General features: G+C 38.1%; 1 protein-coding gene across 1 annotated transcript in view; it reads right to left on the bottom strand.

Moving 5' to 3' along the window:
* Positions 1-26,039, bottom strand: part of MFSD14B (major facilitator superfamily domain containing 14B) — a 77,971-nt gene extending 51,932 nt beyond the window's left edge. The window contains exon 1 of the mRNA XM_072596862.1: positions 25,657-26,039. Coding sequence (XP_072452963.1) covers positions 25,657-25,821 — 165 coding nt within the window. The 5' untranslated portion in view covers positions 25,822-26,039. The remainder of the gene's footprint in view (positions 1-25,656) is intronic.
* Positions 26,040-27,052: the final 1,013 nt, after the last annotated feature.

Raw genomic sequence — 27,052 nt, 5'->3', positions numbered from 1 at the left:
TGGTATCCCAAATGTATATGCCAAGAATAGTTTTGGGCATGGTTTTACATCGGTATAAATTACAACACTTCAATTTGCCACAACTCTCACAACAAACACAAGTCACCTCTTCACAACAATCAAAACCTGAGGTGCTACAAAATTTTAGTAACCAAGTTTGATTCCAAAGAAAAGATGACAATACAACTCAATTTATTCTTTGAATACAAGAGAGTATGGTTATGGAACATAGCATATAATAGCAGACTTCTTCAAAGTTGGTAAGTTTTACTGAACTTTGTTTTCTTCCTATTTTAAAATTCTTTAAATTTAATTAAAATTCTATGTAAAAGGGATAGTTTTCTGAAAGGAGTTAGAAGGCAGCTTCACTTGGAAATGTAAGTAACAGAAAAGCAAAAATATCAATAGGAAATTTTTTTCAAATAAAGTAAAATAAGTGAGGGAAGATTTTCAAACTAGTCTCTAACTGGGTAAGGAAAGTGAAATATCAAAAGAGGAAGAAAAATATATAAATAAATAAAAAGATAAAACACTAAGCAGGGCAAGTTAATAGGAAGTGGGGGCAAGGGAAGAGAGAAAAGCCTAGCAACAAAACAGTGTAAAGAAAACTTTTTTATTATTTAATTAGAAAAACAAATCTCAAGGACTGAGTACTGACTAAATACAAAACAGGGGAAAAGCATACTAATAATCATAACTTTAAACGGGTTAAGAGGGTAAAGGCCAGAAATTTAACTTATACAAGAAATATATCTAAAAAAGGACACGGACACACATACACACACAAAACAAGAAGTTAGAATAAAATCTGAGTTACCATAATACTATCAGATAAAAATGTTTAAAAATCACAATATCTAGAAAAATTAAGAGGTTAATTATATTAAGCTAAAAGGAAGTAAGGTGAGTTTGGGGGTGTCTACGCTAAGCATTTGAAGATTCGCCCCACCCTACCCCACAGAATGGGTGGATGAGAACAACCTGTTCCAAAGCCCATGAAGGTGGCTGAAATCAGGCGCTTAAGAGTTTGTTCCAAAGCCCATGAAGGTGGCTGAATCAGGAGCTTAAGAGTTTGGTCAGAGATCAAAGACACAAGGTCATTCACTGCATCCCAGGCTATCATCAGTTGTCTTGACTTTGATGCCACTTTATTTCAGTAGCTCTGGGAGCGTGAAAGTGACAACTTTGTGCATCTCTGTCTCACTTAACTCCAATTCATGAACAAGTCAAGACACATTAACCTGTGATATCACTGGCCCTCTGAAAACGAAGGGCAAACAACTATATCACCATGAATGAACTAATGAATGAATGAAGCAAAATATTATATTAAGCATTTACTATGAGCAATAGCATTGAGCTAGGAGCTGGTGATAGAAATAGAAAAGTAAGACAGCTTTCTCCTCTCAAGAAACTAACATTTTTAGGAAGAAGAAACATATACTGGAGGTTTCAATCATGAGAAAAATGAGATCCAAAGTCCCAGTAGTCTTTAGGATGAAAGGGCAATGCATCACCTTGGTTTGGATGGTAATGCATCTTCTTTAATGTCATTTCCACTGATAAAATCTTACCTGCTTTTGATATTGAACCATCTGGCATGATCAAACAGCCAAACAAGAGCAGCTTCTCGGGGTGATAGACTGAAAAGTAAGAACACTGCTATTCTCAGGACTGCTGGGCTTCAGGGTTCTGAACTATCTCCATCAGAGTAAGGATTACACCCTCCTGTCTTTCTTTCAGGGTGCACCTTGTTATTTCAATAAGGCTGTCTTGCCTGCCTCAGCAGTGGTGCACCATAAAAACTCTCTTTCCCTGGTGGAATTGAATTTGTACTGTTATTTTCTTAGTTATCCCCTAGTTTTGGAAATCAGGTCCATTAAATTGCCAAGAAAATTTTATAGTAGGAAATATGAAATCCATACCTAAGAAGGAATCTTTAGGTGAAACATAAACTTCCAAAAAAACAGTTTTTGATTATTAAACTATAGTGAAGCTGTTTTCCTTGAGTTTACTTATCTAATGCCTTAAAACCCATTTAAAATGGTTAAATAAAACCAGAACAAGTCTACTCCTTCGACAGGACAGCTTCCCACACATCTGAAAACAGATTCTACCCATATCCTTTCTTCTTTTAAGCTAAAAATTCCCAGTTCCTTCAATCGTCTCTTACATAACATGGTTCTCATGACATGGATTCCAGACTTCTCACCATCCTGGCAAACTTCCTCTGGATACGCTCTCCTTTGTATCTCTTCTCTCCTCATTCTCTACTATGTTTCCTGAATAAATACATATATCATACACAATACAAATGTGTGCATTACAATTATTATAACAAAGGAGCCATTTCAGTCTATTTTTAATATTTTGGAGGGGTTTTTTCCTCTAGAAAATGACCTATTAGAAACTGACAGCCCCTATCTTAACTAAGGAAGTGCTTTCTCTAGAAACTGAACTCTCAGTAATCTCACAAGGCATCTCACACAAACTACTGTGATGGGGTTGGATTTATGCTAAAAATTGTTTAATAGTACAATCCTTTTTCTTCTTATCTAGAGTTACTAAAGCTTGTAACTCTTCATTACCCAATAAAGACTGTGTCCCTTAATTGAAAGCAAAGGTAATAAAAGAAAGCCAGGGAAATGTTGGCTAATGCAGTAAAAAGAGAGAAAAAAAATTCTACTCAGTGATGATACTCAAAGAAGATATTTAAGGATTATCTTGCCTGGAAAACCAAAACAAACTTCTGTCAAATTAAGAAAGCACAAGCTGTTATATATAAGAAATAACAAAACAAATATGATGATTAGAGAGAAGCATACATAACAAGATTTAAATTAACTGAGGCAGAGTAACAGTCATATATATATATATATATATATATATATATATATATATATATATATATATATACAGTGACTACAATACTGTAAAAATGGAAAGAACTACCAAACAATCAATAATGAAAGTTGCAGAATTACAAAGAAAAAAAATGGCCCCAAAGAAGAAGTATGAGAAGATACCTTCCCATCTTACTACTTGGTAGAAGTGGCAGGATCACAGACGGAACAATGCACATATTTTCAAACTTCTTTAATGAATCAATTTTGCTGGGTTTTTCCCCTCTTTCTCTTTTTCTTTTTCTTTTAAAAAATATGCTTTGTTATATGGGATGGCTCTTTAAGAAGGGGGAGGAGAGGGATGTAGAGAAAAATTTAGGCAACGTAAAAACAAGAGATATCAATTTAAAAATTTAATAACTAAAGAGAAAGGAGCAAATGTTCACTATGACTAGCAGAGGTTCATAATTACATACAGTGTACAAAACAAGTACTCCCAGGACTTTCGTTAAATATTTGAAACTTTCACCAAGGCCATGAACTTCTACACTAAAGTCTTCAGAAGCCTATTCAAACTGTATCACACTCCAGAAAAAAAATACAATTCAGAGAGGCAGCAAGATGGCTAAAGAAGGGATTGTATCTAAGTCTAGTTTTCCTTCATTACCTTCAAACGGATGTGCCCCAAACTGAGTAAGAGAAGATAAACTGGAAGAAAATAAAGGAAGTCACTGTAGAAAAATGCATAAAATCATAATAAATGAGAATTAAATGCACTCTGAGGTAAAAGAATGCTTGGAAAAGTTATAATTCTGCTTTAACTATCGCCAGACTCTCAGAAATGAGGATGAAGAGCCACTACAGCTTCAAGAATAGCATGAAAGCATAATAAATGAGTTGACAAAGAAAGGAGTGAAACTGGAGTACAATGAAATTTTTTTAATCCATGGCTCTGAACAAAAATGTGGAAAATTGTAAAATAAAGGATAACCAGGAGAAAAAAAAAAAAGGAGATACAGTAGAGAAATAGAATGGTACAACAATAAGGGTCAAGTTAAAAGACAGAGAAACAAGCCTGTAAATCCAAAATCAAATGAACTCAGACTAAAATGCATGTCTCCAATCAAAATCTGATGAAACAAAAAAATCTGATATTTCTTTGAAAAGGACAAAGGAAAACTGCCACAAAGTATTACTACCTGTAGCAGACAGACAAAATCTCCTCCAGGTTTAACTTACCCAGAAATGCAGTTGCCAAGATGCAAAATTCACAAGGCAAAAAGCAAAGTATTTTAAATGGTCAGAGAAAGACAATTTACACGCTAGAGAACTATAGTCAAAACTGCCTATGAACAAGGTAGAAGAGGAAAATTTGGAATACGATATACACTAAGGAAAAGCAATTCAGCTTGCACCTAAGGATTACATACTTAAGAACTGAACAATATATCCTGTGTTTCACAGATTAACATACAGGAAACACTGGAGGTTCAGGATTCCAGCCCTGGTCAGACAGGCAAATACCTTCCGACGGGTTAATAATTAGCTTTATTCTATTCTAGTCTTCTCAGAAGGTTACTAATAATGAGAGCATGAGCTCCTACAACATTCCCTAAGCACCCTGCTTGAAGGGGCCAGCAAGAAAGGGTGGCAACTACCCCTGTATCTCTACGGGATCAATCAAGACCGGCACAGCTTGTGCACTCCCCTAAACCTCCTCAAATCTCAGTGGGGGCGGCTTGAGGCAGGCACATGCATTCCTCTATGAATTACCTGTGGTTTCCCCACTCACCAACCAGTGCCCACTTGCTTTATAGAGCAACAAAGAAAGCATCTTGCCAACATTAAACTCACAGGTTAATTTAGCAATATCATCATTCTGTGCAAGTGTAGTACATATTAATTATATCACCCCTTATCCTATGGCACAGTCGCAAGAGGATTGCCTATCACTATGATTCTGGAAATTACCATCTAGAATCCTTAGAACTATTCTAGGAGTTATTATCTAGCACCTGGAAACATCCCGAGAAACTTAACTCTAGAAGGATAAAAACATCTTCCTTACATACACCTATCAATTAATGTGAACAAAATTACTGACTTATAAGCATTCCTTCTGAGAAAGTGAGTCGAGAATTCCCAAAAATACAAACAGCACGCAAAGGAAATTTGGGGGAAAAAAAAGCAAAAAAGTTTGAATAGTTCAGAAGGGCTAACTCATAATTTAATATTTTATATGCCAAAAGGAGGGGAAAAAAATGTCCCTTGAAAGTGTTCTTCCTTGGGTTTTCAAAAAGAAATACCCTTAAGTAACAGTTCTCAAATTTTTTGGTCTCAAGACCTTGCTATACACTTAAAAATTACTGAGGACTCCAAAGAACTTTTATGTGAGTTATAGTCAGATATTTACCATATTAGAAATTAAAATTTTTAACACTCATCCATTTTAAAATAAACCTATTATGTTAACATAACACTTAATGAAAGTACTATATTTTTCAAAACAAAAAAATGTGAGAAGAGTGGTACTGTTTTACATATTCTCATTAAGGTCTTCTAGCTTAATAGGACACAGCTGTATTCTCCTATCTGCTTCCGCATTCATTATGTTACAATGCTGGTTTCAGTTGAAGTATATCAAGAAAATCCAGCCTTACACAGATATGTTGGGTGGAAAAGGAAAAAGTATTTTAATTAGGCAAATAATGCTTGGTATTATTATAAAAATAATTTTGACCTGAAGGATCCCCTGAAAGGGTCTCAGGGATCCTCAGTTCCATGGTGTACTCCACTAGAAACCCTACCATGCTCATACTGAACCATTAACTGAGTTCAGCTAGTCAACAACTAGTTCTGAATCTGTATTGTAATCTAACCCATGTCTCCAGCTTCTTCACAAGAATACATCTCATCAAAAACTTTGCTAAAATCGAAACAAACTACTTTAGTGATTCTGTCCCCCCCAAAATAAAAGGAAATGGGCTTAGTCTACCATAACTCATTCATGATGAAGCCATGCTGGCTCTTCATAACAACTGCTTTCCCCTTCTAGATATTCACCAACTGTCTATTTAATTATCCTTTTTAGAATTTTCCCAGGAATTTAAAGTCAAACTCATTGACCTAGATTAGTCAGTAGACTAGATTCTCTTTGCTTTTTCTGACAATCAGGACAGCATCTGCTCCCCTAATCTTATGATATCTCTCCCGTTTTTCATGAGTTCTGCAATAACACTGACAGTGACTCAGCAGTGATATCCCCCAGCTCTTTCAGGACCTGAGGATGTAGTTCTGGTGGGCCAGGTGACTGACATGAATTCATCAAGGCCGATTACAGTGCTCTCTTAAGAAATTCTTCCTTATCCCAGCTATCAGCTCTCTATTAGTCATTTCTGTTCTATCATCTCCAGTGTAAACAGTCATTCTTCTTTGCAGAGAAAACAGAAACTAAATAAGAGCTGAACAGCTCTGTATTCTCCCTGTTGTCAGTTATCCAATTCACCCCAAGCAAAGGTTTTACACTTTCTCTGATCCTCAAAGAACATGTATATTTTCCCCAACATCGTTTCTTTTTTACATCTTTAAAAAATACTGAATTGTGCAATAGGTCCCCCTTTGGTTACAAATCACTTGTTCTGCACAGTTTGGTATTGCAATCACAAGATTTTGACACGTTCTATTTTTTTTGGTCGTGGAAACCACATACTGCAATGAGTATTAATTAAAAGCATTCTTTTAGCAGAAAGTCCATTTTTCCAAATCAAGCCCTGATTAGAAACCATGTTTTCTTTCTTTAAACATTTTTCACTATTTTTTCATTAGATATGTAATTTCATTAAATATTCCTCAATTATATTTCTAAAAATTTTTGCCAACATAACTTTTAGGGGAAAAAAAGCCCTTCTTGTTGGCTTTAACTTCCTTGCTAACCTTAGCATTCATCACGTAAAGGACAAGTAACAATGTCACACTGTAGTATACAAAGTGCACTATTTGCTCTTATTTCAATCTTCCATATATTCCTTTCTTTCTCTCTTTTTTATCTAAACTGTTGGTTGATCCTACCTGTGGTAGGATCAACAAACAATTGATCTTTACAAACAAAACCCATTTTTCCTCCTCACTGAACCCGTTTCCCTCTTTATCTTCAGCATCTCATTCTTGGACAATTCCCACTCCTCCTGGGCTGAATTTCCCTGAAGCATTTTTATCCATGGGATCTTAAATAGCCCTCTTCAAAATCCACTGAATCTGCTTTCCCAAAAATCAAGGATGCATTCAGATGTCCTCCTCTCTACTATAAATTCTAAAATTCCCTACAAGGTTCCCTCATTTCCCTTCCAGCAATCAAATTCTCCCTATTGATGAGAATCAGACTGCAACACAGAATTCCTTTTAATTAGTTTATTAATTTAACAATAATTAAATTTATTTAGTTTAATTAGTTCCTCCACCTTTTAAAGGATGAAATTATCACTAAGATAAGTAAAGAACTTATTAGCTCCTCTGCTTTTGGCAATGACTGGATGATTGAAGTATCCCATCATTACTGTACTCTCTTTGTCAGGTCTATAATATTTCCCAAACTCCTCAACTATTTCTTCATTCTAGCCAGGTGGTCTATAGGATACTACAATGACAGTATCACTTCTACTTCTTCCTTTTCCAACCCTCTCTCTGTCTTGTTACAGGGAAGGTAACTGGAGACCAGAGAAGTTACATGCCCCATCCCAGAAGCTGAAGAGCAGAACTGGAATTTTAGCCCAGATTTTCTTTCTCCTAGCCCAATGCGATCCAAACATCACAGGTGCTGCTCAAATCAACACGTCATTTACTTCCAATGTTAACACTGGATTTTCTAAGCAAACAAATGGGCTCAACCAAAAACATCATGGCAATAAATGAATGCAAAAAAAGCATCCATCTTGTTCTCTTTGCATATGCCCTTTGCAAAGGCTCTCTTCCAAGAAATCAGCTCCACCTCTTTATAATCCCTAGCTTCCTTCAAGACTCAAGTTTATTATGTACCGTCCCTCCTATGAGGAAAACCTTTTCTGATAGCCCTAGATGTTACATGTTCTCTACCACCTTAAATTATCTCACTCTCTCCACAAACACAGACAAGCAGGACAATATTGAAATGAATATAATGTATAATAATAATAATATGTATAATAAGTATAATAATAATAATGCATAATGGGCATCAATTTCCTTGACTTCTCAATGGGTGAGGGAGAAGCTTGAGAGAGGGAGGAAGAAATCTGGAACTGAAAACAAAAAATTTTTAACAAAGAAAATAGTACTGAATTTGTTGTATCTTTGGAGCGAGAAACAAGCTGTTCTTTTTCCATTCTGATTTGTACATGGAAATTCTCATTTTATTTAGTGCCTGTTAAGCTCATAATTTTTATGAAAAATAAATTTTAATTTAAAAAATTTCTTATATTTATATCTGTTTAGTTGTCTACATCCCCCAGTGGGATAACATCTTTTAGTGCCAGGGATTAAAGCATAGATTCTTACTTAATCTGAAATTCATAAACTTGGTTTTTTTAACATTTTGATGAATGTTATTATAATTGGCTTCCTTAGTACCTTAAGTATTCTATTTTCTGCAATTAAAAACATTCTGAGAAAGTAGAAGGGAATAAGCATTTATATAACACCTACTGTGTGCCAGGTGCTGCACTAAAGCCTTTTAAAAATATTCTCTCATCTGATCCTCACAACAACCCCACGAGGTAGCCACATTATTATTCCCATCTTACAGTTGAGGAAACAGAGGCAAACAGAAGTTAAGTGACTTGCCCAAAGTCACATAGCTAGTATGTAAGGCTGGATTTGTAATCAGATCTTCATGATTCCAGGTCCAGTGCTCCACCTACTGTACCACCTAACTGCCTCAAGAAGGGGTCCCTAAGCTTCATCAGACAGACTGTTGCTATTCAGTCATTTCAGTCGTGTCCCATTCTTTATGACTCCATTTGGGGTTTTCTTGCACAGATACCAGAGTGGTTTGCCATTTCCTTCTCCAGCTCATTTTTACAGATGAGGAAACTGAGGCAAACAGGGTTAAGTGACTTGCTCAAGGTCACAAAGTGAGCAAGTATCTGAGGCCAGATTTGAATTCAGAACATATCTTTTTGACTTCAGGCCGGGCACCTTATCCATTATACCATCTAGCTGACCCCTACATTTCCAGACTGACAAAGTGATACCAAAGTTTTAAAAAAAGGTTATGAACTCCTGCTCTAGAAAAACATTTGACAACCTGGTCCCTTCCTATATTGCTAGTCTTCTTAATTTAGGATGTATTGACAAGGCTGTCCTCACCCAAGACACTCCATCTACCAACTAACTCCTTGTGTTTTCACTGGCTGGGCTGGATGCCTAGGATACTCTCATTCCTCACCTCCTGGATTCCCCAGGGGTTTCCTTCATGACTCAGCTCCAATCCTTACCTCTACTGCAAGAGGCTTCTCTCAACCCACCTCCTGTTTAAATCTGTGTGTTTATAGTTGTTTGCATGTTGTCTCCCCTGGTAGAATATATAGTAAGCACTTAAATGCTTGATGACTGGCACCAAATATCAGAGAAGGAGAAGGAAAAAGAACTGTTATCTGTCTTACACTTTGAGTGCATGGGATCACAGGTTTTGGGCTTCATATGAGTTTCAGAAATCATTTCGTCCAACCCCCATCATTTTATGAGGAAATTGAGATCCACAATCACATAGGTAGTAAACAGCAGAGAATTCCAAACACAGTCAAAAATTCCAGATTCTTTATACTGCCTTCCACACCACCATATCACTATAAGCTCCCGTTTTGACAACGTTACAAATAAATCACACTTACGAGAAGGAGAAAACGATTTGCCAACCTCTCATTCTCCCTTCCAGGACACTGAGGCCAATAGAAGTTAAATAACCGATGGTTAAATTTTCGGCATAAGCATTTATGTCTAGGAAATTAGCAAACCATACAAATCTGGGCTTGATTTACTAATTTTTAATTAGATTTCATAAAGTGATAGATAAAATGTTAATAATGCACATTAAGCTAAAATTATGTTGATGGTATGGGGGGTTGAAGTGGTGAGAGCCCAAGTCTGTTGTTACACCACATCCCAGAATAAGCCTTTACCCAAGTGTTTGAAAAAACAAAGACTCTTCTAAATTCAGAAGTCCACATGCTTCTGGAGCAGTTATGTCCAAGCTTTTTTTGGTGGCATATCCATTTCAGTTTAAAGTTTCTGAGCATTCACTATAAATATATAAGTATACATTTATTTATAAATTATATCTACACACTATCCTAATGCATTATGCACACAATAAAATACAAAATAATTAAATGATGTGAAAGATGAAATAAAATCTTAGCATTCATTTGCCATACAAAAAGGCTTTTTATTCACAAAAATATTCATATTTTATTAAGAACAATGCGATTTAAGAGGCTTCATCATTTTTTAAAATCATGATTTCAAATTTAGTGATACTGCAATTCCAAAGTCTGGTTCTAAGTCTAGTTTACTTCTATACTTGGTGTTCACGGCTATCCTAGTTGCAAAGTATATCTCACAAAAAGATATAGATCCAAATGGAAGATCCCCATGCGTCAACGGTTGCTGACCTTACTAAATGGCTACGTTTACTTTTCAGCTATTCAGAAGGTGCTGTATTTTTAACAGTGGAACATTTAAGAGCAGGTTAGAAAACACCATTTCCAAGTGTTTTGTGCACAAATGTAATAAGCCTTCATACATCACATTCACACATTGATTTTGGCAACAAATGTTTCTTTTTCAAATGTGCTGGTTTCGTTATCCTTAGTAAATATCTCCAGAAACAATACATAATAAGTATGTTAGTAAGAATGAATGTTCCTACAGCACAAAGGCCAAGCTGTTTGAAAACCATGGCCATCACTGAGCATAACATTATAAGCCATCTCGAAAACATCATGGACCATCACAAATGTTCTAAAAGAAGCAAACCTTATACTGCCTCTCCTTGCAATACTAAGGGTGTTTTCTGATTTCAACTTTTCTTCCACTTAATGTTACTATTCTTTTTTTCTGGCAGATTTTGAAATGAACTGGTTGGCAATACTGGACAGTCGTTGAATAGAGTTTCTGTGAGTGTAGTCAGTGTGCCAGTGACAGAAAAGAAGAAAGTAACATCTGAAAACATTCTTTACTTGCAAAGGTTATTCTGGATTGAAACACTTAAAAATGAAGTAATGTATACAACTGAATTTGAAATACATTTATCATTTAATACAGTGGTTGTCATTAGCCAGGAGAAAAGTAAATATTTTGTATTTTAAATTAGTGATCCATTTTCATTGACTTGGTGAGATGACTAAAAAGAAAAATGAATTTCTGTCTCTCAGGAAAGGGGCCTGTAAAATTCTCCTACCTTTTTTTTTTTTTTACCATATATTTGTGTTAGCATGCATTTTCACTTTATCCTGGTTTTAAATCAAAATACAAAAATAAACATGATGCAGAACCAGATTTAATAATATGTTTGATACTTAGACAAATATTGCAAACCTTTGTTCAAATAAAAAGTCCAGCATTGAAACTAAGTATATAAATATAGATACACACTTAATGTGTATACACATAAATATAATTATTATGTTGTTAAACATCTTCCAAGTTGTAACTTACTTCATTAAAAATGTTATTTATATTAAATAAAAGTATTGTAAGTAATAGTAAATAGGAGACCTTGCTGGATTACTTCTTTTAATTCTTACAGAAATTTCCATGTAAAATATTCATAATTGTCTTACTATTAGTTTTATAACTCTATATTTATTTATAGGCAGAATAAAATGTTTTATTTTGTATGCAATGTAATTTTGCATATAATGTAAATTTTAATTTAGATCTTTTGGAACAAAATTTATCCTAATTACCGTAAGCATTTAATGAATAAATCTAAAAGAATATTAAGAGTAGTACATTAAATTACTCTGAAGGTTTACAAAACACATTTTTTTCCTGTTAAACATATTTGTAGAATCAAAAAACAAAACAAAACTTTAGAAATCACTTACAGTCCACCTGGAAGCTTTCAGCCTCAGAACCAGGTGTTCTCAGAGTTACCAGATGCCTAGACAAGAAACTCTGAACCATTAACCTATGTGCTACCTATCCACAAAGGGAGGGAAAGCTGAGCCGGAAGATCCGAACTATGCCTGCAGCAGCACAGGTGAGGGCAATGCACATTAAGAAATATGTGCTGTGGGTCACACACTTCTTGGGAATTTTAGGCAGAGAGATGATAGACAGCAGGGGAAAGGTCAGAGTTAAGGGAAATGAGCCAGGGTTACAGACACTAAAACGTGTGAATCAGTTTTATTTTCCAGCCCCGCCTTAGGCTTGATGTGATTTCTGAGACACAGACACACACACACACACACACACACACACACACACACACACAGTATTGAGTAGTTCAATATATACCCTGGAGTTCTAAAGGGAGACAGTACTTTTCATTCCAACATTGGGGGTGAAAGGTTTAAAAAGGTCCATAGCTTAGTAGTCTTAACAAAAATGTGAATAAGTTTCCAAGTACTAAGTGAGAGCAGTAAAAGAGGCCATCTAAAACTTAACTAGACCATCCTCAACCTAACCAAATTCTACCAATCCTTCCAAGCCAAACAACTAAAGTCCCACTTATTCCATGACTTGTCCTGATTGACATGCCTCTCCCTGAATTTCTCACACATGCTACTCAATCTCACATGAGTCAGAGATAAAGCACTTTCCTATTTGTGTCACCTGTTATTGTTTCATAGTGTAATTCCTGTTCCTCTTCCAAGCATTTTAGTGTCTTGAGCTTATTACCATACATTTCTGTAACTGCAGCAGTGTTCAGCATAAAGGATTTGCTCAGTACTGGCTTACTGACTACTGACCAGAATCTAGGTCACAAAAGAGTTTTTTTCCACAGTCAAGAATCCTTTACATTATAAACTCAGAGAGCAAAAACTCATTGTAGGAACATTCAACATTCTGACACTTTCAGAAAATTCCTAAACTGTTAAACTGTGAGCAACAACTTAGGCTTTGGAAATCTGACGCTGGCTGGTACAGTACCATGGGTACTGTGGGCACTAATGTATGAACTTTCATACATTCACTAATGTATGAAAGAGTTAGAAATCACTGTATAGAGAAAAGAGGCCTGAATGTTGAATGCAGATTCCTGAATTCAAATCCTAGTTATGAAATGCTAACTATTTTTATAGCTATTATGGAAATGTGAGCTATTATTATTTTTAAACAAAGCCATTATAAGCCTAAAATAAGTCTAACACACTACAATTTGAGAAAAGAGACTGTATGGTATAGTAGAAAGAGTTAGCATCAGAGCTAGAAAGAGCTCTGTCCAAGTCCTGACTCGTATCAATCAAAAAGTATTTATTAAACACCTACTATGTGCCAGGCACCGCGCTATGCTAAGCACTGAGTGAACATACTAGCTGTGTGTGAATCTGAGCACGTCACTTGACATAAGTGTTCTAGGCAACTTTAAGATTACCAGTTATTGAGATAGTGCAGACTTGCTTTGGTAGAGGGAGTTTCCTCACCTTGGAGTTCCCTAAATGATATTACCAGCACAACCCTGTCCCTACCTAAATTCAATGCTTAATAAACACCAAAATTGCATTCAATGTTACAGCATCCCACATGAAAACTTTTTAAACTGCGCATTCAGGGAGGAAAAATGTCAAAACTGATGTTTAAAGAAATTAATGTATTCTATGATACTAGTAATTTTCAAGTCTGTTTTCACACCAAAGGCAAAAATAAAAAAAGAATTTTAGCATGAAAAGGGGTTTGGATATCCAGTCCAACACCCTTATTTTAGAAGTAAGAAAAGTGGATCCCCAGGTTTGCCTAAGGACACACACACACACACACACACACACACACACACACACACTCTCTCTCTCTCTCTCTCTCTCTCTCTCTCTCTCTCTCTCTCTCTCTCTCTCTCTCTCTCACAGCTAGTTAGTAACAAAGTTAAATGTAAAAGCTCCCAGTTCAGGGCTCTTAATACAAACTATGTGATGATGAATAATCATTACTTAAATTTATATTTAATAGAACATAAGAACACAGACTATACTCATATCTTACATAAAATTATAGGACGGATGTGTCTCTCTAGAAACTATACCTTATGAGCAGCATATGTTTAAATCTATGTAATGACAATATATTTACATGCCAACAAACAAAAATACTACAGCGGCTATCTTTTGAAATGTAATGATATAATCAGGTGCTAACTGAACAATTTCTTTTTGTTTGGTGTTCATCTTTCAAAACAAGTGTTTTAATTTTAAATTATATGTAAATTAAATTAAAATATTTACATTTTAATATATTTCATAGTCCATGACAATTGATCTAATCATTAGACAGCTGGGGTGTGATTTTTTTATTAATATGATATGTAAAAAAAGGTGTTAAAGTAGTTTTGTACTCACCTATTTGCCACTATACTTCCGGAAGGTCTGAACTATTTAAATCTGCTTATTCTCATGTAAAATGCAATGATTACCGGGACGTATTAGTTATTACTCATGCTGTTCCAACTGATCATTTCAGTTAAAACAAATATGAAAACTGTCTACTTTACAAGTATGTTCATAAGCTAAATCTCTCACAACATAATCACTTTTTAGCCCAAATTCATCTTTTTTCCTTAGTTAAATGTTAATTTTTAAAATGTCTATTCTTCCTGAAAGCACTTGAGTCAAGAAGAAGGAAGATTCCATTACACATACTGAATTATATTTAGAATACAAAGATGAGACAAAATAAATGAGCTGACTGAAACTTTCTTCTCCAATCCGCCCACCTAATTTAATGCCAGAACAACTGCATAAGGTGAGGACAAGAGATTAAATTTATTATTCTACTGTTCAAGTCACATGGCTTAGATAATTTTCTGGGGAGAATCAACTGCTAAAATAATCTCAGAGCGCCTTGTACATAGGTAGCAGCTCAGCAAATATCTAGTGAATGCTTTATCTTCACATCCCTAAATGCTGAGAATTTAGTAACAGAACCAAACGAACTTGATAAGTCAACAGTACTGGCACATAATCATCACCATCTACATATGTTTGCAGAGTCTGGATATTTGAAAGCCTCTATTTTGCATATCTCAAAATATGCAAATGGATTCATTTCAACAAGCATTTATTAAGCAACTACTATGCACCAGGTGTACAGTTCCTGCTCTCAAGAACCTTACATGGGACATTATTGGAAGAAAATGGCACAAACCAAGATAAATTATATACAAGCTCTGTAAAGAATAAATACAAAGTAATTACAGGAGAGAAAACTAACAACTGAAGAAGATCAGGAGACGGTTTCTGCAGGGAACATTCAGGTATAATATATAGACCAATGTCATCTTATAAATACAGTATTATCCAGGAGCAAGGTAATATTACAGCCCTTTCTGAATGTGGCAGCTTTGCCTCACACAAATGAAATATAGTAGTTTCAGGTCCTGGCACATCTTTCACTGAAAAGAAAAGTGGTGAGGATAAAGCAACAGTAGCAACCAAATAGGTAAAAGGAGAGATTCAGATTCTGCTTAAATATGCCTGGGGCAACAGAGCAGCCTATATACTTCACCCCACTGGTTTTCTCAGAAGGAGGGATTCCAGTCTGCTGAACTCTGAAGTTGGCTCTTTTGGATCTGGCCATCTGCTGACAAACTGGAGAACGTAAGGTTGAATAAGCATTCCAAACAACTATGCAAAAGAGCCCCAACCAGTGGCTCACAACAAATGGGTAATCCAATAAAAATTTTATAGATTTATCGAGGACACAGAGTACCTTGGGCACACAGCTGGCATTTAATACATGTTTGCTGAACTGAATACAACTCAATGGCAGGACAGGCAAGAGACACCACAGTGTACTAACAAGAATATGGCATTTGTAGTCAGAGGACGTGGGTTCCAGGTTCCATTCCAGATACCATCTCTGTGACCTGGGGAAGTCACATTACTTCTCTGACCTTTTTCTTGATCTGTAAAATGAAGGAGGTGAGGGAAAAGGTTAGACTAAATCAAGGATGGGGAGCCTGAGGACTCAAGACCACATGTGGCCCTCTAGGTCCTCAAGTGTGGTCCTCTGACTGAATCCAAACTTCATAAACATATCCCCTTAATAAAAGGCTTTATTATATAAAACTTGGACTCAGTCAAAAGGCCACACCCAAGAACCTAGAAGGCCACAGTTCCCCACCCCTGGACTAGATGATCTCTGGTTCATTCCAACACTAAAGCTATGAGCCTAAGTATCCCAGGATAATGGTAGCCTAGAAGGTGAAAAACTCTCCTAAGTTCACCTTTCCAACTTCCCTGTACCCGTAAGACCTACCAAGTCAGTGGATGGTTATACAGCCAACCCTTCTCTAGCAAGTCTATCACCACTATTTTTCCAACAGCATGTGCTCACATCATTTCTCTGTGTCATATTTTGGCAATTCTCAGAATATTTCAAACTTTTTCCTTATTATTATTATATCTGTTATGGTGATCTGTCATCAGCGAACTTTGATGTTACTATTGTCACTGTTTTGGGGCACCACAAACCACACCCATAAGACAGAGAACTTAATTGATAAATGTTATGTGTTCTGACTGCTCCACCAAAGGGCATTCCCCCATCTCTATCCCTCTCCTCAGGGCCTCCCTATTCACTGAGACACAAGAACGGTGAAATTGGGCCAATTAATTACCCTACAATCAATGGGGCAAACTTCATTGTTGTCTCATTTTATGAAATTGCCTCAACCTTCATCAACCAACACCCTGGTCTATCAGCCGCCATCAACATTGAGGAAAGCCTTACCAGCAAAAAGACTGCATCTTGCTGAAGGCTCAGATAATGGACAGCATTTTTTAGCAACAGTCTTTTTTAATGAAGGTATGTACATTTTTATTAGACATAATATTATACACTTAACAGACTACAGTATAGTAAACAAAACTTTTATATGAACTGGGAAACTTGCGACATTCCCTTTTTTGAGGGATTTGCTTTATTGAAATGATGTGGAACTGAACCCACAATATCTCCAAGGTAGGCCCATGAATATTTGTTGACTTCATTTGACTTGTGACCATGGACAAGTCACTTGAACTCCTCAGCCCTCAGTTTACTCAATGATAAATTGAGGGAGGGAGGGAGAAGAGAGTGCAGTAAATGCTCTCTGAGGTCCCTTTCAGCTCTAGGCCTATTATGCCAAGATTCTCCTAGAAAAATATACAAAGACTTTGTATATGCCAGCAAAGAAAGCAGAGCCATAAGAACAATATACACGGTGCCGATGTGGAAGCAGATACACAAAGCCTCAGTCTTGAGAGAATACTAAGAAATAATGTGACAGCGCTCCGATCTCAAGCCCTTGGCCCCATCTAAACAAAAATCGTACACCAGTTTCATCAGTGCCAAGAAGACAAAGTCCTGATTGGATGTCCTTTGGTTTCACTTCAATCCAAATCACCTCTTCAGTTCGAAAAGGCAAATAAAGTCAGTGAGGGCTCCTCCTAAGATTAGAAAGTTTGTGGTGACCAAACTGGGAGTGGAATACTGTTTACGAAAAGTAACTTTCTATTTACTATTGGCCAAACTCTTAAGAAAGCTTAAAAAAGGGGTAATGATTGGTTTCACAGAGATTTCTCCAAGAGTATACCAATATTGACTTATTGTTCCGTTTAAGCAAATCAAAATTCCCAAACTTCAACTTTGTACCTCTGTTTTTTGCTGCTCGGTAATTTTATCTTTTCTTTCATGATTATAATATAAATATTATACATGTACAGTTAGTCATGTAAATAAAAATTATAAATACATATGGAGGGGGAGGCCTCTCATTGGATCTCCAGACTCCAAGCAAAAATACTATATAATAATTATTTAAATAAAAATCACTGGATATTATTTTTTTTAAGTGAGTACTAGTAAATTAGCTAAAAACATTAGATAGTAATAAATTAGCTAAAAAAGGTTTTTCTTCCACAACAATGTAAAAAAGGCAACACTAAAAGAAAACAAAACTCAAGTCAAAAACAATGGCCAACTTTGGTGCAGAACGAATGAGAAGTTGTTAAGCACTTCACGAAAATCTGGTAAACTATGCTCACCAAATCCCCTTCATCTACAGGCTTTGCAGAAGATGGGAGATAACACTGGGGATGCCACACAGTATACAAGGAGGAAAAGAAAATTAAGTCCATGAAGTAAAGAAAGAGGAAAGAGCTGGACTTGAGAACAAAGAATCGTAGTTGAAGCTAAACCCAGTCAAGGAAATAACCTCAAACCACAAAAGGAAAAAAAATACTTTGTAGAATAAAGAGGGTCAATAGTAAGAGGGCACTGATTTCCATAACTCAAAGACATTTGTCTAAACATTTTCTTTGATGGTAACTCTACCAAGTCCATTCAGCTTAGAAAAAAGCTGATTTTCAGTCCCATGACATTCATGTGTATCTGTGGTTACATCTGTGGTTATCTAAAACTTATTAAAACATAAAGACAAAAAATGTTTAAAGGGTACATGATAGGACCACGTGGGTAGCGTTTTTTACCTTGTCGCACCATAGGATACAAATGCATTAATACTGAATGGGGGTGCTGTTGGTAGGAATAAGAACAACAGCAATGAGCATTTACTTGCACCTGAAAGTTTGCGAAATGCTTTACAAATATTTTACTCTCACAACTGTAAGATATGTGCTACTATTATTCCCATTTTACAGATGAGAAAACTGAGGCAAACAGGCCAAGTGACTTGCCCTGGGTCACAAAGCTATTAAGTGTCTGAGACAGTTGATTGCTTGCTGGTAAAGGTTTCATAACTAAGGGGTAGGGAATATGTGCCCATGAGGCAATTTTATTAACATTTTCTCCATCATTTTAAGTCTACCAGGGGTAGGGGAAACCTGCAGCCTCGAAGCCACATGTGGCCCTCTAGGTCCACAAGTACTCTGACTGAATCCAAACTTCATAGAACAAATCCCCTTAATAAAAGGATTTGTTCTGTAAACTTGGACTCAGTCAAAAGGCCACACCCAAAGATCTAGAAGACCACATACATGCGATCTCCAGGCTGCAGGTTCCTCACCCCTGGTAGACAATCAACAAAGAAATAAATCAATCCTGATTTACAGTATTTGGCAATTTCTGAGAGGTAAATAAATGGTCACAGTGAATCTGCTTTGTGAGTTGGCTCTAATACATGCCTGCTCTGAGGTCATATTTGGAACTCAGGTCTTCCTGAGGCCAAATGCACCATCCAGCTCACAATTTCACACCAGTATTTGCTCAAATTGCCTTTCTGGAAAAAGAATAATTAATTACTTACACTAGAGTGCTACTATTTATTTGTCTGATCCAAAATTAACACATTTGTGTGAGCTTATATTCTATTTTAAGAGGAAGAGGAAGCCAAAGTATTCATGAATTCTTGTCAAAAGTACTTTAGCTTCTTCAGCAAATTATCCAGAGCCCTGGAGACCCCTTCCCAAAAACCAACCAACCAGATCTAACTTTATTGGCAATATGGTATTGGTAGGCATAGATTTGGATGAATATGTAAAAATGTAAGAGGAAAAACAGAATTAATGGCACAGTCATAAATTAATAGAAACAATGACATAAAATAGATAAAATTAAATTAGAGTCAATAAAGTTGAACACCGATCCTAGTCTTATCATAAATTTACTTTGTTATTTCCAGCAAATTAGTTCCTTGGTTCTATGTGCTCAAATTTTCCCAAAGTGAAATACTATCACTATATTAGCATTATTATCTATTTAAGAGATGTTATAATTACTGGAAAACATTCCACATTCATCAGAATAGTACCAATATGCTTTTTTCTCATTTGAAAGAATAAATGACCAACAGCAAGGGTAAAACAAACAGAATGTGTTAAGGAATTAGATTCCATTGAAGCTCCAAAAGGAAAATGGCAAGTAAATACATTAAATAAAGGAATTTCCTCCCAGATGGTGAAGCAATAAGATGCCAGGAGACAGATGAGCCCAAATGCCCTCAACCCACTCCCAAACACAAACGAGAGAAGAAGAAAGGGAGAGAAGCAAAGAGGGGAGAAAGGGAGGGAGAGATTTTAATCTGAACTATCAATCCCCTAGACCAGGAATTTTTCAAGGCAATGTGTGAGGGAATCTGTCCAAATGACAGGAGACTAGAAGAACAAAATGGAGGCCTTGAACACATAGCTTCCTCTTTGGCTTTTTTTGCGTAACCTCCTGGAGAAAGCTATCTACAATGGGTGCCTCCTCTTCCTCTCTCACTCTTAACACTCCACAATCAGAATTTTGACCTCAGCATCCAACCAAAACTGTTCTCTCCAATGATCTAACTGCAAATCCACTGATCTTTTCTCAATCTTCATCCTTGTTTACCTCTCTGAAGCCTTTGATATTCTCTTCTCTCTGCTCACTCTCGGTTTTCCTGCTATGCCTGACCACCCCTAGTCTCTTTTCCTGGATCTTCATCTTCATTCAGTCCACTAACCCTGGGTTACTGCTAAGGCCCTGCTCTGGACCCTCTATATGTATTACTTTGCTTATCAGTTCCTATGCACTGAATTATCATCTCTATGCTAATGATTCTCAGATCTATTTATCCATCCCTAACTTCCAGACTTGAGGCCTACTGGATATCTCAAACAGCTTACTGGACAGCTAAAACTCATCATGTCCAAAATTGAACTCATTATCTTTCCCCTCAAACCCTTCCCTCTGGGAATATCATCATATTCCCAGTAATTCCAGCTCACAACCTACATGTCATCCCCAACTCTTCACTCTCTCACCCCACTCCCTATCTGATCTGTTGCTGAAATCTCTCATTTCTGCCTCTGAAAAGTCTCCCTAGAATATACCCTTTTTTTCTCCTGTAATACTGCCATCAACTCTGGTACAGACCCTCATCACCTCATGCCTGGACCATTCCAATAACCTGCTGGCTACTCTCTCTCCCAACTAGTCTTATCTTCCACTCAACAGTAAAATTGATCTTCCTAAAGATCAAGCGTGATTAAGTCTCTCTCACACACACACACACACACATACACATACACACACACACACACACACACACACACACACACACACACACTCCCCACAACCTGCAGGATCAAACAGAAAATCCTCTGTTTTACTTATAAAGCTCTCCATAACCTGGCCCTTTCATAACTTTCCAGTTTTCTTACACCTTACACTTCCCTGCAATTCGGGGAGACTGATCTCCTTGCTGACCCATACAGACAACAATTCATCTCTAATCCAAGGGTCTTCACTGGCTGTGCTCCATGTCTGGAACTCTCTCCCCTCCTCATCTCTGCCTCCTGACTTCCTTCAAGCTTCAGTTAAAAGTCACCTTCTGCAAAAAGTCTTTCCCAATACCCCTTTAATGCTTGTGCCTTCCCTATGTTGATTATTTCCAACTGATCCTGTATGTATCCTGTTAGTACATAGTTGTTTGCATATTGTCTCCCCTACTAGACTCCTTGAAGAGCAGGGACAGTCTTTTGCCCTTCTTGTATCCTCAGTGCTTAGTACAGTCAGTGCTTGGCACAGAGAGACACTTAATAAATGCTAGCTTCCTCACGGACTGAAGAGAAACTTATAAGACCAAAAGCTTTTCCCCAATAAAGAAGCAGTCAAAGGATATGAATAAACATTTCTCAAAAAAGAAAGTGAAAAGTATGAATATATTAAAGAATATTCTCTATCACTACTAATAAAATACATATCAAACCACCCTAAGATTTCACCTCACATACAATAAGTTGCAAAGATGACAAAAAAAAAAAAAAAAGCACAGTCAATGTTGTGGGAAGATAGGCACACTAAGACACTGTGAATTAGTACAACTATACTGGAAACTAATTCGGAATTATGGAAATAGAGTGACTAAAATATCCAAACCTTTGACCAAGAGATTCCACTCCTAGGAATACATCCTAAGGAGGTCACTGACAAAAGAAAGGATCCATATACACCAAAATATTTATAGCAGCACTTTTTGTGATAGCAAAGAACTGGAAGTAAAGGAGATGCCCTTTGACTGGGGAATAGCTAAACAAATTATGGTACATGAATACAATGGAATATTACTATGATGTATTTCAATGCAAATATGATCAGTACAGAGAAGCATGGAAAGATCTACATGAACAGATACAAAGTGAAGTAAGCAGAAACAAAAAAACAATATATTTAATGATTACAACAACAAATGGCAAGAGCAACAACCAGAAATTAATTAAAAGTAAATGTTACAGAATTGCAAAGAACAAGCTTGATCACAGAGAAATGACTAGACATCTCCACACCAAACCTCTGCAGAGGTAGGAGGTCCACAAGTGTGAAACACTGTGTATAATCTGAATTTCTTATTTGATGCATGACTGATTTTGCCAATTATTTTTCCCTTCTTTTCTTTTTTCTTTAAAAGGAAACCAATTATAAGACACTGATCTCTCTAAGAGGGGAGAAGGCTTTCAGAGGGAAATTTATTTAATGTATAAACAAAAAGTTATCAAGAAGAACTTACTTGAAAAAAGGCAAGCAACCTGGACACAATGCCAATTCTTGTTATGTTTAGAATAACAAAATTTTTTTTTTAAATCTTCACTCAGTAAGGCAAACCACTTTGCCCAAATCACCATCTATGTGAGCAGAAACACACTAAGACAGAATCCTACTTAACTCCCCCCCAAGCTTTTCCCCACCCCAACCTCAATTCAAATACTAGAGGAAATACATTGAGTATTTGTGGAGAAATATCTGCTGTCAAAACAAAAATGAATCATTTTTTTAAAACAAAAGGCAAAAAAAAATCACACAAGTAAATTCAGCAATGAACATATTTACATATCATATTAATGCATAAAATGTGCGGGTGCTCACTTGCCACTCAGCTGAGTCAACATGCCATTCCCTGCATTAAGTATAACCAACACTAGAAATGTGTCCTACTTATTCATTGCCAAATGGAGGTCAACCCATTTCTAACAGCCTTCATGCTATATATTCCCAGGTCCAGTGAACTTCATGATATTACTTAAAAGGAAGTATTAAGAAAAATTAAAAATCAATGAGACCCAAAAAAAAGTCAAAGTTTATTTGTCTGGACATGATTTACTTAGAAGCTTACTATCACTAACAAAAGTCAGCTGACTAGCTCTATAAGGTCTCCTTTCTTGGGCCATCAAAAAACAAAACAGTTCATCTGGATGCCAATTATCCACAGAAAGATTTCCCTTTCCCTGACACTGTCCTTTAAATTTCTAAGAACTGAACTTTTTCAGTTTTTTGTTTGTTTTTATCTGTGAAGGAGAGCAATAATGTTGTGTCAAAGGGAGAAAGGGCCAACAGTTTAAGTTACATTTCCCCATGAGAGAACTACAACTGCAGACCCTTCCTTGTTACTTTTTTGTTTAGTTGTTTCAATCCTGTCTGACCCTTTGTGACCCCATTTAGGATTTTCTTAGCAAAGATACTGTAGTGATTTGCCATTTCCTTCTCCAGCTCATTTTATAGATGAGGAAACTTAGGAAAATAAAATTAAGTGACTTGTCTAGGGTCACACTGCTAACAAGTGTCTGAGGCTAAATTTGAACTCAGGTCTTCCTGACTCTTAAGTCTAGTTTTCTATACACCACGCCACCAAGCTGCCTCTATTTTCCAATTACTACTACATACAAAAAGATTCACTTTTCAATTATCTACTACTATCACAATAATTTTGTGGTATACATTTTGCCTTATAATATCTCAACATATTAAACATTTACATTGAAAATCTGATTCTTTTTCAAGAGTTGAAAGAGCTTTCAAGATTCTATTCTAATCCACCAAGGAACAGGGACACATTAAGTGAACTAATGGCCTAACTAGGACTCATCCCAGTTTATGTTCCTAAGCAGTGACTTTAGATCTGTACAGATTACTAAAATGCCTGTATATATAATCTCCCCATTCCAATTTCTGTTACCTTATTTAAAAAAAATTTTTTTTTTACATGGCTTCAAAGTTTCAACAGTCTCTTCAATGCTGGGGAATTGTTTTTAAAGCAAACAATATGAAGGAATTATTAAATAATATCGATCTACCATCTCTAATCCCCCAGGCCTAGGCTATAGAACACAAACCACTCCCTCTCCAAAAGAGACATTCCAGGTTTGGAGTTGTATAATTGTGGATCACAAAGGCCCAAATTGGAGGCAAAGGCTATATGCCTAGACTGCCAATGAAATGGAAAAACTCCTTGGGGCCAAAAATGATTTGGGAAAGGTCATTTCTCTGGGAGATCCAGACTATTTGATTTAGTGCTAAAGCAAGTTGCACCTTCGTTCCTCTTCCTGGCAAAGAGTTCGAATTTCTGCCTCCATGTCAACTTGACCTAATTTTTTTTTTTAAACCTCAGGAAAGATAAAACAATACATAGACTAACTTCCTAACAGACTAATTCCATATACTAATAATACTAACTTCCTGGCATGGTGGACTTTGAAGACTGAAGTCAAATGCACTAGCACAAAACGCTTCCTGTTTTAGATTTGGGTCCAGAAGTTCAGAAAAGCGCTTTTAAGATTCACTCACAATCCCCCACCTAGAAGCGCATGCAACCAAAAAATAAATAACTCACAAGTTCTTAATGTGAAGATCTATGAACTTTTTTTCCTATTTTGTTACTGTATTTCAATATTATTAGTTCCCTTGGCAATGCCATGTGTTTTATTTTATGCATTTAAAAACATCATTCTGAGAAAGGACCCACAGGCTTCACCAGACTGCCAAAGGGTTCATGACACCCTTGACTAAATTATTTATTTAGGTGTTTCGTTTTTCCTTGTGGTAATCATTTTCCTCGTTATGGAAAGCACCCATTAGTAGGTGCAGTTTACATTAGGAAACATTCCCTCCCCTATCAGGGATCCGGCACATGAAGGAGACAGTAGCTCATGCCAGTTTTGGAGAGAACCAAATAAAAACCCTGCCCTGACGGTCAGAGAGCATGCATTCATGCCAGTCAGGTGCTCATGTTGCACCGCACACAAACTTTAATAAGGCAAAACTCCAGAAGAGGAACTTTTTTTTTCCAATTGTAACTTTCTTCCTTCCCATTTAACTCCCCACAACGGTTTTTTCTCCCTCCAGATGTGGAAATTAATTGGGTGTGGAGCCACGACTCCCGTCCCATTCCCCAGGTACCCAAGAAGCTGGGAGTCGCGAAAGCATCCGGGGCCGGCTGAGCGATGCTATCAGCGGAGGTGGGGGAGTCGCGGATGGTCCGCCCGCCCGTCCGGGCCCCGCGCACGCGTCTCCTCCCGTCCCCCCCAGGATCCCCAAGAGCTCACCGAGCCACCCCCCCAGGATCCCCAAGAGCTCACCGAGCCGCCCCCCCAGGATCCCCAAGTGCTCACCGAGCCGCCCCCCCCCAGAACTCCCAAGCGCTCACCGAGCCGTCCCCCCGGATCCCCAAGCGCTCACCGAGCCGCCCCCCCAGGATCCCTAAGCGCTCACCGAGGTGCCCCCCCCGGATCCCCAAGCGCTCACGGAGCCGCCCCCCCAGGATCCCCAAGCGCTCACCGAGCCGCCACCCCCGAGCCGCCCGCCCCCGATCCCCAAGAGCTCACCGAGCCGCCCCCCCAGGATCCCCAAGAGCTCGCCGAGGCTCCCCCCAGGACCCCCAAGCGCTCACCGAGCCGCTGCCCCCCAGCTTCGCGCTGAGCCTCTTCACCAGCATAATGCGGCTACTCCTCTTTTTGCAGATGCCGCCTCCTTCCTCCTCCTCCGCGGACGCCGCGGGGACCACCGCAGCTGCCGCCGCCTGCTCTTCCTTCTCCGGCGGCAGCTCGGGACTCATACTGGCCCCATTTCCCAGCCGGCTGGGAGGGACGGCGAGGCAAGCAAGAGGAGGGGCTGCGGCTCCTGCCCAGGGACCCTCTCGAGCTGGCAGCGGCCTCCTCCCGCCGGCGCTCGTTCCGTCATCTGCTTCGCTAGGGCCAGCTGCGCTCGCAGGGAGCTCGCCCGGCGGCCGCGGAGGCGCCAGCGGCGGAGCGCAGGAAGAGGCAGGCGGCCAAGCCGACCTCTGCAACTGGCTCGGGCCGGGGGAGGGGCCCGGGCTCCCAGGCGCACGCGCAGTGCCGCGCGCGCTCCCCGGGGGCCTCCGGAACTCCGAGTCCCTGGCCCGCACCGGACCAACCTGCGGCGGCCGCCTCGGGGATCGCCCAGTCCTCCCTGCCTGGCAACTAGAAGACCATGACCCGGCGGCTGAATCCGGGACCCCGCTTCCTCAAACTGTACACGCCCCCGGAAACGCGTCACTGCATCCGCTTACGGCCAAATCCCATACACACCGCCAGCCCACCCCCCCACCGCTCCTTTTCAATCTCCCTCTCTCAAATCTAAGGGGAGGAGCGAGTGCTGGCTCTTGGGGAAGGGGGAAGGGGGCAAAGAAGGCCTAGAGCTACAACCCAGAAAGCCCCGCGGCTACTTGGGCAGCCCGGGCCGAGGGGTCGTAGAACACTTTGTGTTGAGATGTTGCGTGCACATCTAAGCACGTAAACTATAAATACAAGTCATTCTTCTCTGAAATGGAGAGAGAGCGCTGCGGTTTCAGAATCTGTGATGTGGAGCGTCCTTTACTAGGACTGTTAATTGATTGCCATTTTGGGGGGGAGAACTATTTCTCCGTATCTTTTGACCAGTTCTGTATTCTTTGTGTCATAGATATTAAACCTTAATCAAAAATATTTGATACAGAGATTTTTCGCCAAAACATTGTTTCTCTTTTTATTGTTTTGTTTGTGCAACAGATTTTCTCTGTCCTAGAATCAAAAGTATCTCTTTGATTATTTGTAATTACCTCCATCTCTTCTTGGGGTAACAATGTATCCCTTTCCGAAAACCGTAAAAGGTATAAAGATGTGCTTCTCTTGCAATTTTTTGTGATGTGATCTTTAATATTCAGACTCCATATCTATTTTGAATTAATTGGAGTGTGTTGTGAGCTGTTGGTCTAATTCTAATTTCTTCCAGTTTGCATTTCACTATTCCCAGCAGTTCTTATCAATATGGAGTTCTTCCCTAAGCAT

The sequence above is a fragment of the Notamacropus eugenii genome, chromosome 3 (genome assembly GCF_028372415.1).
Source record: "Notamacropus eugenii isolate mMacEug1 chromosome 3, mMacEug1.pri_v2, whole genome shotgun sequence".
NCBI lineage: Eukaryota > Metazoa > Chordata > Mammalia > Diprotodontia > Macropodidae > Notamacropus > Notamacropus eugenii.
Note: the sequence above shows the minus strand (reverse complement) of the source record. Positions and strands in the feature narration are given on the sequence as shown.